Raw genomic sequence first — 12486 nt, forward strand, 5'->3', positions numbered from 1 at the left:
TATCAGATACTATACTCACTGGAGTTCCATGCAATCGGATTATCTCTTTTATATACAATTGTGCTAACTTGCTGACTGGTTGCCCTACTTTCATGGGCAGAAAATGAGCAAACTTTGTTAGCCTATCCACTATTACCCATATTGCATCATTTCCCATAGGTCCTCTTGGCAAACCCGTAACAAAATCCATAGTGATATGCTCCCACTTCCATTCGGGAATATCTAGGGGTTGCAGCTTCCTAGCAGGCTTTTGATGTTCGATCTTTATCCTTTGACAAGTGTCACATCGACTCACGTGACGAGCTATGTCTTTCTTCATTCCCGGCCACCAATACAAATTTCTCAAGTCCCTGTACATTTTGGTAGTACCAGGGTGGATAGTGTATTTGGCTCGATGCGCCTCTTCTAGAATGGTTTGCCTCAATTCCTTGACCCTGGGCACATATATTTGGTTCATGAACCGTAATATACCATCAGAAAAATTGAAGTTAGGGTTTTTGACCCTTCCCCGATCATCTACCCACAACTTCACCCTCGAGTCTTCTAGAGTAGCTTGCTGGATTTCTTCCACCAGATGGGAATGAACCACCAGGCCAGCGACGTAGACGGACGTTCTTTTAGGAATTGCACCCACTGACAAATGGCTAAAAGCCTTCACTAGTCCCCATTCCCGGGCCATCAAATTAGCTATTAGAGCAGGCCTTTTCCTGCTTAACGCATCAGCCACAACATTTGCCTTCCCGGGGTGGTACTGGATCGTACAATCGTAATCCTTCAAGAATTCCATCCACCGCCGTTGCCTCATATTCAAATCCCTCTGTGAAAATAAATACCGCAAGCTCTTATGATCTGTGAAGATCTCAAACTTTTCTCCATACAAGTAGTGCCGCCAAAGTTTCAAGGCAAACACGACCGCAGCCAATTCCAAATCATGGGTAGGATAGTGCTGCTCGTGATTTTTCAATTGCCGAGACCCATATGCCACCACCCTTTCATTCTGCATGAGTACACACCCCAAGCCAGTTTTTGAGGCATCAGTATAAACTACGAATCTTCCTGTCCCACATGGCATGGCTAAAATAGGTGCAGAGGTTAGTCTCTTTTTGAGTTCATTAAAACTATGCTCACATGCCATATTCCATTCAAACTTAACTCCTTTTCTCGTTAACTGGTTAAGTGGTAAAGCAATATGAGAAAATCCTTCAACATATTTTCTATAATAACCTGCCAGCCCCAAAAAACTACGCACCTCAGTTACGGTCTTAGGTTGCTCCCAATTCCTTATTGTCTCAACTTTTGAAGGATCCACCGCTATTCCTTCCTCTGATATGACATGACCCAGAAAAGCTATTTGGGTTAGCCAAAACTCACATTTAGAAAATTTGGCATATAATCGATGCTCCCGTAACGTCTTTAGGATTGTTTCCAGGTGTCGCTCATGTTCCTCCCTGCTAGTTGAATATATTAGAATATCATCAATAAACACAATCACAAACTGGTCTAGGTATGGCCTGAATATCCTATTCATCAAGTCCATAAAGGCTGCTGGTGCGTTAGTCAACCCAAATGGCATCACCAAGTACTCATAGTGTCCATAACGAGATCTAAAGGCAGTTTTCAATACATCCTCCTTCTTGATTCGCAACTGGTAGTAGCCCGACCTCAAATCTATCTTCGAGAATACCCTAGCACCTTGTAACTGGTCAAACAACTCATCAATTCTAGGGAGCGGATACTTGTTTTTTATAGTAACCTTATTCAGTTGACGGTAATCTATGCACATCCTTAGACTCCCGTCTTTTTTCTTTACAAACAATATAGGTGCTCCCCAAGGTGACATGCTAGGTTGGATAAAACCCTTGTCCAAAAGATCCTGCAGCTGACTTTTCAATTCCCTTAATTCTGCTGGGGCCATCCTATAAGGAGGTATTGATATAGGGTCTGTCCCTGGTAGGACATCTATGGCAAGCTCAATTTCCCGATAAGGGGGTAGTCCAGGTAAGTCTTCAGGAAACACATCAGGAAAGTCTCTTACTATGGCCACTTTCCCAAGCCCAACCTTTTTGTTATTCTCCTGTACACAAGCTAGGTAGCCATATGCTCCTTTCCCTAACATCCTAACAGCTTTAAGGGCTGTTATCCATTTGATTCTCCCACTCCCATTTTTCCCTCGAAACTTCTCCCAAGTTCCATTATCTGTTTGTAACTCAACTGTCTTTTCTTGACAGTTAATTTTTGCATTATATTTAGTCAAGAAATCCATCCCCAAGATTATGTCAAAATCCTGAATATCTAGGGACGTAAGTTCGACTGAAAATTCATTATTCCCCAATACGATCCGTCCATCCCCATAGCCTGTATGTGTTTCTACTTGTTTTCCAAAAGGGGTAGATACTATCATGGGACACCCTAGTTCTCCCAATTCCAATTTTAAACAACGTGCCAATGCATGCGATACAAATGAATGAGTAGACCCTGGGTCTATCAATACTTGCACCGGCGTATCAAGAAAGATCATTGTACCTTGTATTATTGATGGGTTGGCACTGGCGTCTTCTCTCGTCAAACTAAATACGCGTCCCCGTTGTGGCTCCATGCTTCCTTTATTCGCCCTGAATTGAACAATACCTTTCTTTTGAGGGCAGTCGCGAGAGATATGACCAGGCTTCTGGCAAGTGAAACACACGATCCCCTTTGGGCAATCCCGAGCCACGTGGCCAGTTCCTCCACAAGAATAGCATCCTTGGGCTCCTGTCCTACAAGGCTTCCCTGGATGATATTTCTGACATTTCGGGCATGAACCTTTGGTCTTGAACTTCCTCCCTTGAGTCCCCAAGTCATGCTTTCTTCCCAACCTTCCATCCTCGGGCCCACGAAATTCCATTCCCAAAGTCTCCATTCGCCGAAAGTTGCTTTCTACCGTCAAGGCTTGCAGCACCACTTCTGCATAGGTGCGTGTCCCTAAGGAGCTTAAGGCTAGTTGAATCTTCCACTTCAGTCCTCCAAGGAACTTCTGCGCTTTGGCTTCCTCGTCCAGGTTGTATATAGGCATATACTTGATCAGCCTTGTGAAGTGATCCTCGTATTGGGCGACGGACATGTCCCCAGTTTGTTTTAGATTCATGAACTCCCGACCTTTCTCCATTTTCTTACACAAAGGAAAGTATTTCGTATTAAAAAGTTCCTTAAACTGCACCCATGTAGTAACTGGCGTACCTCGTCCTTCAGGACCTTGTAGGGTTCTCTGCATCATTTTCCACCACTGGTCAGCTTCATCACGAAGCATAAATGTTGCACAACCAACTTTATCCTCCTCCTCACAGCCAATAAAGTCAAAGATCTTTTCGACCTGCTCCAGCCAAAACTCACTCTCACAGGGGTCAGTCCCTGCTTTTCCTTGAAAAACAGGCGGGTTCAACCGCTGGAACCTGTCGCTAACATTAGGATTTCGGCGGATAACCTGACCCGCTGGTTGTGTTCCTCGCATAAGGGTGACCATACTTCCCAAGACTCATTCCATTTGATCCATACGAGTTCCTCCTCCTTGGTTCCCTTCTGGCAGTGGGTTACCTTGGGGCATCTCCGTCCCTTCCTCGTGCTGGTCCTGCATCTCCTCCTCTCGAACGTTGTTTCTGCGCCTAGGGTTCTTGGTTCGGCGAGTGTTTACCATCTGAAACCATTTACAATAAATTTCAAGGACAATTTATAAACATATTCTCCCAAAGATATACACCCAGTCAATAAAATAAAGCATGCAACCACTCGTCCTAACCTTTTATATGACAATCACCCACCTATCCATACCCATATGAGGGGTCTTATAAAGCCATGCAAATCCCCAAGTCCCAAATTCCATATTGTAACAACCTCTTATGGTTCTTACTACATACTCGGGGCCCTTAGATTTACAATACATTCCCAAAATTCCTATAACATCAACAACCTTCCAAGTTAGTTTGTCTAAAATCCTCAAGGTTTCTAATCCTTCACCTACAATCACTTGTTCATTTCACAAACCATTACTCAAGGCATCCTAAATAAGATCGGTTAGTCCTAGTTCATCAAATTCCTAAAGAGCAGTCAACAAATCTCCAAATGATAATGACCATCACATCTCCAAAGCAATAACCATCACTTCTTCTTCTTCCCCTTTTTTTTTTGGAAAGTAACAATCATCAACTTCTTGGTACAATAACCACCAATTTCCAAGAAATAATAACCATCAAGTTCCAAGAAGCAATAACTAGAACTTTATATGTCAAACCAAAATTACCTGCCAAAATCCAATATGCTTCTTAGTTATGGCAATAGAGTAGTTTAACCTACCGAACGACCAACTTACTCTTTCCTTCCTTAATCCACTTTCTCATCGGGTTTAGGTGTCATTCCTTCGGGTTCCTTCTTCCTTATGTTTTACATAACCTGTCACCATAAACCATCAAGATTAGTTCGACTATAACATCTTGTATATTACATCACCACCTTTTATTTATACACACATAGAGGTTCATTCCCTTACCACGACCTGCCTACCCTGCTATTCTAAGTATACATACATATGAGCCATATCCGCCACTATCGCTATTTTATGTATACATATGTATAAGCCATATCCGCCACTATTCTACTTCCCTTATATACATATCCAAAATTTACGTGAACCAAAAATTATCTTCCTATGCCTCCAATCGTCGTCACTTCTCGTCCTCGGACCCAGATGGGGGTGTCAGGGCACATTCCTCGGGCTCTTGCACGGGTACCTCCACAAGCGCAGGCATAATCTGATCAGCCATGAGAGCCTCGACCTCACGTAAGCGGTCCATGAAAGCTATGAAATCGGGGTGAACCTCATGGATGATGAGATGATTTCCTGCATCCTTCCACTCGGGGGTGAGTAGGGAAACTAAGTAGGCTACTTGGAGTCCTACCAGATGCGGCACCACTACGTCCGGTGGAAGCTCCATGATGATAGGTGATACAGCATCAAGAAAATCTCCTAAGGCATCTCCAGGGATCATATACACTCCCCCTAACTGCATGGTCCACCACCCCATGATAATGCGTTGGTTTTGATGTTCAACTACGTTGGGGTCCATTTCCTATATTTAACCAAAAACATCCTCAAAGTCAATCATGTAAGAAAACTTAATCGAGTTATGTAAATCCAGCTCTGATACCAACTGTAACGCCCCACTTTTCTTTTTCCAAGGTACACATACAAAGATGCATGATGACGCTAGCAACCGTATGGTAATCAAAGGGCGTTTATGGAAGCCTTTGCCAACAGAAGCAAGGATCGAACCTGAAAGCTTTATAAAACCATAAGCTAGATATTTAAGGCTTCCACTATATGCTTTTAACACAAATACCATCTGAAAAGCCATAATACAACTTGAAAATCTAGGGATCATTTAGGCTCCCTTTTACAACAAGTAAAACTCACACTAAAGTAATAGTACAACGCTTTGCAATTAAAACGTAAAGGAGCTAACTATCCAAGAACCACTTCCTTTCCTTTCCTCTGACTTGATTCCGGGGCACCTGTTGTAACGCCCCGCTCCCACCTACGGGTGTTACTCACGAATAGCCAACTTACTATTCACACGCTAGGGCAAAGATGAAGAGACGGCTATGTTTCAACGGGAAACGACCTAGGTGGGAACTAGGCTTTGCCCTCTCTTCGCTCCGCTCGAGGGTCCAGGAATTATCGATCGACCTATTAAACCCGAAACCTCGCAATCGTCACCCCTTCCTGAGCTCTTTAATGAAGGGCTAAGGGTGACTTACCAGGATCAAAAGGAATTAAGCTAACTCTCTAGCTTAAAGTAATTTATGGCATAACGCCTTAATTATAAGAAAATAGGTTTTTCTTATCTTTGCCCCAACCATTAACCCATTTAATTCATTTCCAATTCCTTAGGAAAATATTTGGATTAATCTTCCTTTAGAAAAATTTAAATAAAATTTTCCTCATTAAAGCTCCATTAATTTTCCCTTTAATTTATTTCAAAATTTCCATAATTTTCCAATCATTAGGAAAAAATAATTTTTGAAATACAGATCTCAAGCATCCTCATCCAATTTCAAAATTTAAGGAAAATAGCCCATTATTTAATTTCCCAAAATTTAGAAATTTTTCCCACAATTGCCTCAAATTTACATTAATTTAAAAAATTAATTTAGAGGCTAAATACTCATTTAATTATTTATTTATTTAAATTATTTCATAATTTCATAAATGTCAGAAATAATTAAATAACCCACAAAAAAAATAAAACAATAAAAAAAAAGAACTTCTCAGCAGCACGGGGGGGGGGGGGGGGGGGGGCGCGCAGCAGCAGCCGCGCAGGCCGCGCATGGCCGCGCGCGCTGGCCGCGCCTGCCCCGCGCGCGCACTGGCCGGCCGCGCGCGGCCGCGCCAGCCCGCCCAGGCGCGCCTTGGCTGCCCAGCCCACTGCCTGGCCATTTTTTTTCCAAAAAAAAATATTTTTTTTTATTTTATAAAACCATATTTTCCAGAATACATTTCCATATCAAGGGGCTTCCAAAACACTAAATTTTTCCCCCCTTTTAACAATATTTACATACAATCCAAGTTTAACAAAATAATACAACACAAAAATACAAACTACATAACCATTACACATAGTTTTCCTCTTTGCTTCAATACCTTCACCCTTGCAAAACTCCCTTTCCCTTGGATGTTTCTCCACCTACATTGAGGTCAAAGGACCTTATGAGCCAATGCTCAGTAAGGGTGCTATGCAAATGTAAATGAAGTATGAGAAACATAACATGTAATGCAATGCAATGCATATCAAGGGTAGTTCTCCATGCCTTCATAACCACTTAGGTTAAGGCACCAACCAACCCCTCACTCCCCTCACAAGTCCTCCTTATGGCCATAGGTTCACTTGGGCACAAAACATGCAAAGAACCATCACATGCAACTCATTCATACATGTACAAATGCAAGCAAAACCCCTCCACTTGGGGCTATCCCTTACCTTGTTTCCTTGAAGCTTTACACTCTCACAAGCCAAGAATCCCTCTTAGACTTTGAAGCTTCAACACCTCCACAAGCTAATACTCACCCTTAAAGAAAAATAATAAAAGAGACTTTAGCTCTTAAACACATGCCTTAAACTATAACAAAAGAGAAAACTAGATTACCTTTTGCTAGACTTTCTCTTCCTTCTCTAGACTTCCTTGCTTTCTTACTTGCCTTCTTGCTTCTATACTTCACAAATGGGAAAAAGCTTGGAACTAATTTCTCACTTCCCATTTATAGAGTTTTCTTCTTAATCCATGCCAATTCTCAAGATCACATCCTAGCCATTGATTTTTTTCTTATTTCAAGAGACCTAATCTCTACCTTTGAACATTAGCACAATCCTTGTCCTTCTCCCAAGTTAAATCCTAACCCTTGATTTTAGGAGAACTCTTGCCTAGATACAAAGGAAACACAAATCCAAGAGACTTATCTTGTTAAATCTCTTCCATTGATCTCTCTTTGGAGACTAAATCTCCTCCCTTGGATCAATCCCAATTTTCCATAATTCTCCATTTTTCATTTAATTAAATCATGACTAATTTCCAAGATTGACTAATTTCCCAAATTAGCATTTAATTTAAATCCACAACTTTTCAAGCATTTAATGGAGACTTAAATAATTTCTTTTTGATTTAAATTTAAAAGCTCTTGAAAGACATAATCTAATTTCTTTAGCATTTATTTAAATCCACCATTTTCCAACATTAATGCTTGACAAATTTCTTTTTATTATTGATTTTCTTTTTAATTTTCTCCATCATGGCTCTCATTAATGCTTGAGAGACTAATTTCTTTTTCCTTTTTCATTTATTAAATATCCCTCTTGGTTCACAAGATCATGCCATGTGTCACCAAATTCTCTCAATTAAATAAATCTTTATTCTCCAAATTAAATTAAATCTCTTTCATAAGAACTTGCCAAGTGTCATCAATCTAACCATACTTGGTTTTCCAATTTAATTCCTAATTATCTATGCACTTAATCAAGAATTAAATTCTCCAACATTTATTCTCCAATATAAATAATTTCTCCAAAAATAATTTATCTTCCTTTGGGATGAAATTCCAAATTACCATTTTGCCCCTCACAAGACATCCAATATTTCATGGCATTTTCTTTAATTCAAGGGCAATTTTGGAATTTTTCATAGACTAAATGTAACACCCGGTGTAACCGGTGTTAAGAGAATAAGAAAGGAAGTAAGTAAACTTCCAAAAATACCCTTGAGAAGGTGATGGATCCTTGAGATTGAGAATGCCCATGAGAAGGGTATTTTGGTAATTTGGATAGAGAAATCCAATAAAGGGTATTTTGATAAATTAAAAATAATTCCTATGAAGAATTAGGTGTGTAAGTGAATAAAAATCCCAATTTGGTATTTATGTGGAGATATATGGGATTAATAAATTCACAAAGAGTAATTGGGAATTTTGGAATTTAATTCCATAAAGGAAATTTAATTTTGAAATAGGGAAAATGGTGGATATTAAATTATTTGAGGAGAATAATTATATTTTCCCTAAGTTGTGAATTAATGTGGTAATGCCACTTGGAGAGATGAGATTAAACTTGGAAGCCAAGGTTAGTGTCTTGTTGTGACACTTGGCATTTTGTGGTTCAAGTATAATTGGGTGAATTAAATAAATGCAAAAGTTATGATAATTGGTCTTGTAAGCATTTAATAAGAGGCATGATTATATGGATTAAAGAAAATCCAAAAGAAAATGGTAAATGGTCACCATTAATGCCTTGGAAAATAATGAGAGTTATTTAAATGGGAAAGAAATTATTTATGTCTCTCAAGTGTGATGGATGTGAAATTAGTCCCATTAATTTAAATGGGAAAGAAATGGAAATTAGTCACTCATTTATGAGTGAAAATGGGGAGATTAATTTAAATGGGAAATAAATATAAATTCAATGGATGAGATGTATTCTTGAATTAGAGAATAAATCCTATGGTGGGGATTTAAAGAGAAGAAATGGCATGGATTGCCATCCTAATAAAAGTGTGCTTTCTTTTAATGGTGGAGATGAAGTCTTGTAAAGACAAAGGAAATCCAATGGATGAGAGTAATCAAGACCAAAGCACATGGATTGTGCTTTCTTGTGTGGTTGGGATTTTCTTACAAAAAGCAAATGGAAATCAAGGGCTAAGATCAAGTCTTGAAATTGAGATTTCAAGACAAGGGTAGTATTTAAAGAGAAAGTAAGCCCTTGTCTCAAGTTTTTGCCATTTCAAAGAGAGAAAGAAAATGAGAGGAAGGAAGAGTTGTCTTCCAAGAAGAAGAAAGAAATGAAGAAGGAAGAAAGAAGAGAGATATGAAGAAGTCTCTCATGGAAGAAATAAATGAAGAAATGAAGAATGTAAGTATTCTTCCTTAGGCTTGTTTAAGTTTCTTCCACTTCTTTAATTGGTAGTTTAGCTTCTTTAAATTTTGTTTTAAGGAGCTCTTAAGGAGAAGAGTGGGAAAATGAAGCTAAGTGATTCTTGAAGCTTCAAAGAAAAGAAGAGGTTCTTGAGAAAGAACAAAGGTTGAAGGCAATGAAGCAAGGAGATTTTTAAAGATTCAAAGAGAAGAATGAGGTAAGGGATGGCCCCAAGTGGTGGAGGCCTTGCATTGCATTGTAAGTAGGTTGCATAAATCTTTATGTATCTTTTTGCATGCTTTACTTGTACATGAGACCTATGGCCATGGGGGTGGGAAAGAAGTGGTAGGTTGATGCCTCAAACCATGTTGGGTTGTGAGGATGGAATGACCTAACCATGCTTGCATGCATTTGTTATTACATAGACTTGTTATGCTTGTATTTACTTTGCATATGCACCCTTATTGAGCTTAATAGCTCATGAGGTTTTTACCCTCACATGTAGGTTGTGAAAGCATGGTAAAGTAAAGGAAATGGTGGAATGGCATGTGGAAGCTTGGAAAGAAGATTCAAGTGTAGGTTATGGCTTATGGAAGCCTATGTTATTGTGTTTGAGTCATGAGATGTAAATTAACTTGATTATTAATGGTTGGTTAAAGCCTAAGATCATATGTGTATTGCATATCTTGAGAGTATTTGATTTTATATTAAGATGAGATGTTGGCTTATGGCATTTGAAGCCTAAGTTGTGATGTAAGTCTCATTGTTAAGGTATGTTGTAATAAATAAAGATTAAGAAGGGTTGTTTGAGAAATAAGGCCTTACAATGAGAAAAGTGGAGGATTTGATGCATTTGGAGGTGTGTGAAATTTCTGGAAAATTGGGAGTTGAGAAGCTCAAAAAAAAAAGAGAAAAAAAATGAAGTGAAAGAGCAGCCAGTAGCTGGCTGCTACAGCAGGCCGCAAGGCGGCCGTGCTCGCAGCCAGCCGCGCAGGCGCGCGCGCGCGGGTGGCCGGGTGCGCAAGCGGCCGCGCGCAGGCAGGCGCGCGGGCGCGCGCGCAAGCGAGCGCGCGGGCGACCGCGCGCGGCATGCGCGGCCAGCCCGCGCGGGCCAGCGGGCCCCGCCGGCCAATTTTTTTTTAAAATTGGAAAAAATGGGGAATTTTGGGGCATTTCTTAATTGAATTTGAGCCCCGGAGGAATTTTCAAAATAAATGAATTTTTCGGGCATTTTGGAAAAAAGGCCGAAAATTTAAAAATTTGAAAATGATGAGTTTTTCCTCCAAAAATTGGTGATCCATCAATGGAGTGGTTTAAATGGTGATTTTTTTGGAGCCCGATAAAATTCTTCGATAGAAAAGAATTAAATAAAATGAGAAAATGGCGATTGGGCGCCTGAAGGAGATTTTCTTTATAGCCAATGCGGTGTGGCTAAAGCCCAATTCTGCTAGTGAATCCTGGGATTCAACGAAGGGAAGGACGAGCCTAATTCCCACCTAGGGCGTTTCTTCTTGAAACATAGTCCGCCCTTCATCAAAGACCGGGTAGGTGGACAATTCGGATAATTGTTCACGAGTAACACCCGTAAGTGGGAGCGGGGCGTTACACTAAAATTCTCTTAAATGACAAAATTTATCATGACTCTTTAAGGGTATTACAATCCACCTCTCTTAAAAGAATTTCGTCCTCGAAATTTCATTTCCATTAATGTAACATATTAATACATCAAAGCTACTCTTCCATTACATCAACAAATAATTCGGGAAATTGACGCTTTAGATCCTCTTCTAGCTCCCATGTTGCTTCCCGACCAGAGTGATGGTTCCACTTAACTTTAACTAATGGAATTGATTTGCTTCTCAATTTCTTTTCCTTGCGGTCCAAGATTTTTACTGGCCTTTCAATATAGGTTAGGTTTTGACGAACCTCAACCTCTTCCTCTGGAACTTCCATTCTTGGATCCGGTATGAACTTTCGCAATTGGATGTTTCTCCACCTACATTGAGGTCAAAGGACCTTATGAGCCAATGCTCAGTAAGGGTGCTATGCAAATGTAAATGAAGTATGAGAAACATAACATGTAATGCAATGCAATGCATATCAAGGGTAGTTCTCCATGCCTTCATAACCACTTAGGTTAAGGCACCAACCAACCCCTCACTCCCCTCACAAGTCCTCCTTATGGCCATAGGTTCACTTGGGCACAAAACATGCAAAGAACCATCACATGCAACTCATTCATACATGTACAAATGCAAGCAAAACCCCTCCACTTGGGGCTATCCCTTACCTTGTTTCCTTGAAGCTTTACACTCTCACAAGCCAAGAATCCCTCTTAGACTTTGAAGCTTCAACACCTCCACAAGCTAATACTCACCCTTAAAGAAAAATAATAAAAGAGACTTTAGCTCTTAAACACATGCCTTAAACTATAACAAAAGAGAAAACTAGATTACCTTTTGCTAGACTTTCTCTTCCTTCTCTAGACTTCCTTGCCTTCTTACTTGCCTTCTTGCTTCTCTACTTCACAAATGGGAAAAAGCTTGGAACTAATTTCTCACTTCCCATTTATAGAGTTTTCTTCTTAATCCATGCCAATTCTCAAGATCACATCCTAGCCATTGATTTTTTTCTTATTTCAAGAGACCTAATCTCTACCTTTGAACATTAGCACAATCCTTGTGCTTCTCCCAAGTTAAATCCTAACCCTTGATTTTAGGAGAACTCTTGCCTAGATACAAAGGAAACACAAATCCAAGAGACTTATCTTGTTAAATCTCTTCCATTGATCTCTCTTTGGAGACTAAATCTCCTCCCTTGGATCAATCCCAATTTTCCATAATTCTCCATTTTTCATTTAATTAAATCATGACTAATTTCTAAGATTGACTAATTTCCCAAATTTGCATTTAATTTAAATCCACAACTTTTCAAGCATTTAATGGAGACTTAAATAATTTCTTTTTGATTTAAATTTAAAAGCTCTTGAAAGACATAATCTAATTTCTTTAGCATTTATTTAAATCCACCATTTTCCAACATTAATGCTTGACAAATTTCT

General features: G+C 39.7%; 1 protein-coding gene and 1 long non-coding RNA gene across 3 annotated transcripts; both read right to left on the reverse strand.

The window, feature by feature from the left end:
• Positions 1 to 2756: 2756 nt before the first annotated feature.
• On the reverse strand, positions 2757 to 3499 carry LOC127804511 (uncharacterized). The gene is made up of 2 exons (XM_052341382.1): positions 2856 to 3499; positions 2757 to 2769 (listed from the first exon to the last, which is right to left on the reverse strand). Exons 1-2 carry the CDS (start codon positions 3497 to 3499, stop codon positions 2757 to 2759), a joined length of 657 nt encoding a protein of 218 aa, XP_052197342.1.
• Positions 3500 to 6583: 3084 nt separating this feature from the next.
• Positions 6584 to 12144, reverse strand: LOC127803362 (uncharacterized). Of its 2 annotated transcripts, none has more exons than XR_008023509.1 (3): positions 11882 to 12144; positions 7008 to 7095; positions 6584 to 6713 (listed from the first exon to the last, which is right to left on the reverse strand). It is a non-coding gene; the product is annotated as an uncharacterized LOC127803362 (long non-coding RNA). The 2 variants fall into 2 exon arrangements; XR_008023508.1 differs by lacking the exon at positions 7008 to 7095 and adding an exon at positions 11716 to 11803.
• Positions 12145 to 12486: the final 342 nt, after the last annotated feature.

The sequence above is a fragment of the Diospyros lotus genome, chromosome 6, assembly GCF_014633365.1.
Source record: "Diospyros lotus cultivar Yz01 chromosome 6, ASM1463336v1, whole genome shotgun sequence".
NCBI lineage: Eukaryota > Viridiplantae > Streptophyta > Magnoliopsida > Ericales > Ebenaceae > Diospyros > Diospyros lotus.